Here is a 4017-nt window from a genome sequence, read left to right as displayed (position 1 = left end):
TGGGGGTATTTTTGGTCTTATAAATTTTGATGTCGAACCTCTTTACTCCACCTTTTCTCACTATAAAAGTAAAGATTTTGAATACTAGAGTGGAAGTTGCGTCCTTATTTTTGCAGGAAAATGTCTTATCTTCTCTAGTGTTCTATTTGTTTTAGGTTTCGTTGTTTAAATTGGCGAATGAATATATAGATATTTTTAGATACATAATCAAATTTCTTCATGAGAACATTGGCATGGTTTTTGGGAATTTTTTAACCTTATTTTACTTCTAGTTTATTAGGAAAATCTTGTGAATTGACAAATTGGATCTTGTATATAATTTTAGCCAACCAATCAATATGCCTTGTCCCAAATATGTGTCTGCAACTGGAATCCTGTTTTTGTACTTAACTCTGAATTCCAAGCCATATTTTCAGTAAAAAATGTGGCTTCATATATTTCCTAACTACTTTCATCCACGTCATTTTTGACATATCTCTCTCCTTTTTAAATCCTTCAAAAAGCGCCCCTCATTGGTCTAGCTGTTGGTTCTTGTTTTATATGTCTGAACCCATGTCAAATTGACTTCTTTTTGTTTTATAGACATAAATATCTTAAGCTATTTTCATGAGTTCATGAGGAATAGAAAGAAAAGTATCATTTTATATTTTACATATGGTACTGTAGTAGTTTATAAAGAATACAACTATGCATAGAACTTTGGAGAATTCACATCATTTAATGGATATTTTAAACTCTGAACTCTCAAAATTGATCACCTTGGGTTTCTAGAATGTTTTAAATACTTTAGGAATCTCGGGAAATTTCAAGATATTTAAGTATATTGGTAATGATACCAACACTGTTACCAAGTTTAAAAGTAGCTTTAAAAGGATGGGGTAATCTAGGCTGTAAAATCTTGAAGGCAGGCTAGGTTGATATGGTGTATTGTACATAATTAAAGTATGTTGCTTCAACATGGTTCTTTATACAATTATATGTTGTTTCCTGTTTAGGTTTTGCGATCTACTATTTTGATTGCGAAGTTAATGAATGTAATGATTTTAAGAGGTGTATTTGGGATTCCTCTACATTTAAGGTCTTAAACACTTGATAAAAGTATTTAAGAGGTTGTGAAGGTCATTATAAAGATTTGCCAACTTTCCAACTGGCTATTCCTTACAAATGTTAAGGCATAGAATAAGGAGTTGAGTGTCTGGAACATGGAAATGATGGCTGTGCTCAAATTTTTGTTTCCTGCTGTTTTAAATATTTGCTTGCCTCTTTATTGTAGTTGTTGTTCTCGAGGCTGGAGATGAAGTTTTTAAGGTGCTTTCGTCATTCGGAGATACACATTGGGGTGGTGATGAGTTTGATAAGGTTGGAATAATTTGCTTCCATTTTATTTACAACCAACTGTTTTTGGAATGTTAATGTGATTTTGTTTTGACTTCTTGTGACTGAATAACATTTAAGCAACTCCAACTAAAAGAGAGAATCGTCGATCGGCTTGCATCAAACATCAATAAAGATGGAGACATCTATATTTTGAAGGATGAACAATTTCTTCAGTGTCTCACTGAGACAACTGAGAAAGTCAAGATGGAGCTCTCATCTTTAGTTCTAACAAATACGATGTGGTGGGTCTACTCTTTTTCAAGTTTGCTATCGTAACTATGACATTCTATTGCTCATCTGAAAGTCCTCTGGGACTTATTATTTGTATATTTGGGATTATGTTTTGTAGGTTAAGAACCCCAATTAAAAATGTCTTGAGGGATGCAATGTTCTTCTGCAATGGCTTTGATGAGTTGATACATGTTGATGGATCTTCATATGTACCAATTGTTCAGGAAGTTGTGAAGAAAATGATTGGAAAAGATCCCAACGTCAGTGTCATTCCCGAAGTTGCTGCTCTCGTGAGGCCGCACTTCCAGTTAGTTCTTTTATCCTTGTTATTTTTTCTCATTCATATGTCTTAGTCCTCATCAATTGAGATAAAATCTTACATAATTTTTTAATTAAACCAGATAGAAGTGGGTTCATAATTATTGTTGTGGCAATTACATCTAGTTTTATTACGTAGTAGAACATTAATTATTATTCAAATTGTATTCCTAAATTTATTCAAATTTCAGGCTGGTCTCCTGGTTGGAAATTCCAGCGATATTGTTCCCTTAGACATGACACCATTATCTTTTGGTCTAGAGGCCTCAGATGGTACTATGACCAAAATTATTCCGAGGAACACAAAGCTGCCCTTCTCCAGGAGTTGTTCCGGGCAAGTGAAGATGATTTAACAAGTATTGAGATAAATGTCCTTCAGCTTGAGGAAAAATTTGCAAGGGATAACAAATTTATTGGTAGCTTTTGTTTTAATTGGTCTTCCTCTAGAATGAGTGGTGTGGTAATTAAATTTGATATTGATGCCAATGGTACCCTTACTGTTACGGCCGAAGACTGGGAAACCCGGAACATGAAGAGCATCACCATCACTGATGCCTGCGCTTTGCCCAACAAGGTATATTTCCAAAAAGAAAAAAAATATTCTTTAGCGGTTTTAGCTCGTGCATTGTTTATTTAAAAAAAATGTATTTTGGAGGCCTAACTACTGAAACCCACCATCCTAGCTGTTTTATAAAAAAACTAAGTATTTTGACCTTGGATTGGAACCACCCATTGGCCTATTTATTCATAAAGCCCATTGTAGAAAAAATGGACATGTTATTTTAGTACTAAAAAAAAAAAAAAATTTGAAAATCTCTTTGAACATGAATGATTGGTCATGTTCGGTAATAGTCTTGCAAAACTTACATATATTGTTCTATTGTTGCAGCTAGTCAATGATCGAGTTGGGATACACACAAGTAATATGGAACCCACAGTCGGCATTCGTCCTAGTAGGTTTTCCATTGTCAGTTATGGGCCAGATAAGGTTGTATCAGAAGAACAAGCCGTCGTGCTCTTTCAACAATGGAAGGAGAAATATGGAAGGATTTATAGACCTGAAGAAGAAAATAGGAGGTTTAAGAACTTTCAAGAATCCTTGGCGAGTGTAATAGAACACAATTCAAAGAGAGACTCATGGGCAAGTTGTTTAAACGATTTCGCTGATGATGACGCTTGCTCATGGACCAGTGGTTTCAATGATTTCACTGATGGTGACGTTAGCTCATGGACAAGTGGTTTAAACGATTTCGTTGATGATGATGCTAGCTCGACATTGGAAAACCCCTATTGTGCTCTTGTTTATTATTGATGTGAAATTTTTAAGTGTTTAAAAGGTCGTGGATCTTGTTTGGAATTCAGTGCTATCGCTTTTAATTTGATGCAATTTCAATTGACAGTTAACTTATCTATTAAGGAAATAGATGCTTCTGAAGACAACATTCACTAGCCATTTTGACTCTTAGTTAATGATGATTTGAAGCTTGTGGTTCCTTGTATCAAATTGCTATTGCTTTGTAAATGCCCACTTGTCTTAAGAAAAGTTTTGAAGTACCAAAAATATCCTTTCACTATTTTTTTTACTAGGATTACAATCCATTCCAAGGATTTGTGATGGCTAAGGAGAATCAAGAACTACATATATATTTATAATTTCGAAGATTTAGATGTAACTTTCCATCTCTTCCGACGATTTGTGATAATGTATGATGAACAAAAAAAAATATACTCATAGTTATGAAGATTTAGATGTAATTTTGACCTCGTATTAACTTGTGTATTTCTCCAATTTTTTATTTCTATTACATTTCACTTTGTCTAAGCATTTTTCCTACCAATAGTTTTGATCCTTGTAAACCTTAAATCCATCGCCCATGTTTTCTGCCTTTCTCCTTACATTTCCCTTGTAACAGAAACTAAACAACAAATCAACAACGGAAGTTTACATAAACTAGAACTACAATTTACAAAAATTGATAGTGAAATTGAACATGTGTTTGTGTATAACACATCTTTATCTCCGCCATAAACATATTTATTGACCTGAGATCTATTTGAAAAGATCCAATGGTAGAGAACATTCCCCTTTAA

At 33.8% G+C, this 4017-nt stretch overlaps 2 protein-coding genes across 2 annotated transcripts; both read left to right on the top strand.

The window, feature by feature from the left end:
* Window positions 1-1078: 1078 nt before the first annotated feature.
* LOC147389067 (stromal 70 kDa heat shock-related protein, chloroplastic-like) lies at window positions 1079-2248 on the top strand. Its single transcript, XM_086419547.1, has 3 exons — window positions 1079-1619; window positions 1727-1915; window positions 2118-2248. Exons 1-3 carry the CDS (start codon window positions 1582-1584, stop codon window positions 2158-2160), a joined length of 270 nt encoding a protein of 89 aa, XP_086275673.1. The 5' UTR covers window positions 1079-1581; the 3' UTR covers window positions 2161-2248.
* Window positions 2163-3340, top strand: LOC147389066 (chaperone protein dnaK-like). Its single transcript, XM_086419724.1, has 3 exons — window positions 2163-2260; window positions 2374-2500; window positions 2816-3340. Exons 1-3 carry the CDS (start codon window positions 2163-2165, stop codon window positions 3236-3238), a joined length of 648 nt encoding a protein of 215 aa, XP_086275850.1. The 3' UTR covers window positions 3239-3340.
* The last annotated feature ends 677 nt before the right edge of the window (window positions 3341-4017 follow it).

This window comes from Akebia trifoliata, chromosome 12 (assembly GCF_017979445.1).
Source record: "Akebia trifoliata isolate Shusen 1 chromosome 12, ASM1797944v1, whole genome shotgun sequence".
Classification (NCBI taxonomy): domain Eukaryota; kingdom Viridiplantae; phylum Streptophyta; class Magnoliopsida; order Ranunculales; family Lardizabalaceae; genus Akebia; species Akebia trifoliata.
Note: the sequence above shows the minus strand (reverse complement) of the source record. Positions and strands in the feature narration are given on the sequence as shown.

Bases quoted from the DNA above. Each gene is read 5' to 3' on its own strand.
- LOC147389066 (XM_086419724.1), top strand. From the start codon at position 2,163: ATGACACCATTATCTTTTGGTCTAGAGGCCTCAGATGGTACTATGACC. The intron at 2,261-2,373 runs GCAAGTGAAGAT...GTCTTCCTCTAG, and splicing joins TTCTCCAGGAGTTGTTCCGG to AATGAGTGGTGTGGTAATTA. The intron at 2,501-2,815 runs GTATATTTCCAA...CTATTGTTGCAG, and splicing joins CCTGCGCTTTGCCCAACAAG to CTAGTCAATGATCGAGTTGG.
- LOC147389067 (XM_086419547.1), top strand. From the start codon at position 1,582: ATGGAGCTCTCATCTTTAGTTCTAACAAATACGATGTG. The intron at 1,620-1,726 runs GTGGGTCTACTC...TATGTTTTGTAG, and splicing joins GTTCTAACAAATACGATGTG to GTTAAGAACCCCAATTAAAA. The intron at 1,916-2,117 runs GTTAGTTCTTTT...TTCAAATTTCAG, and splicing joins CTCGTGAGGCCGCACTTCCA to GCTGGTCTCCTGGTTGGAAA.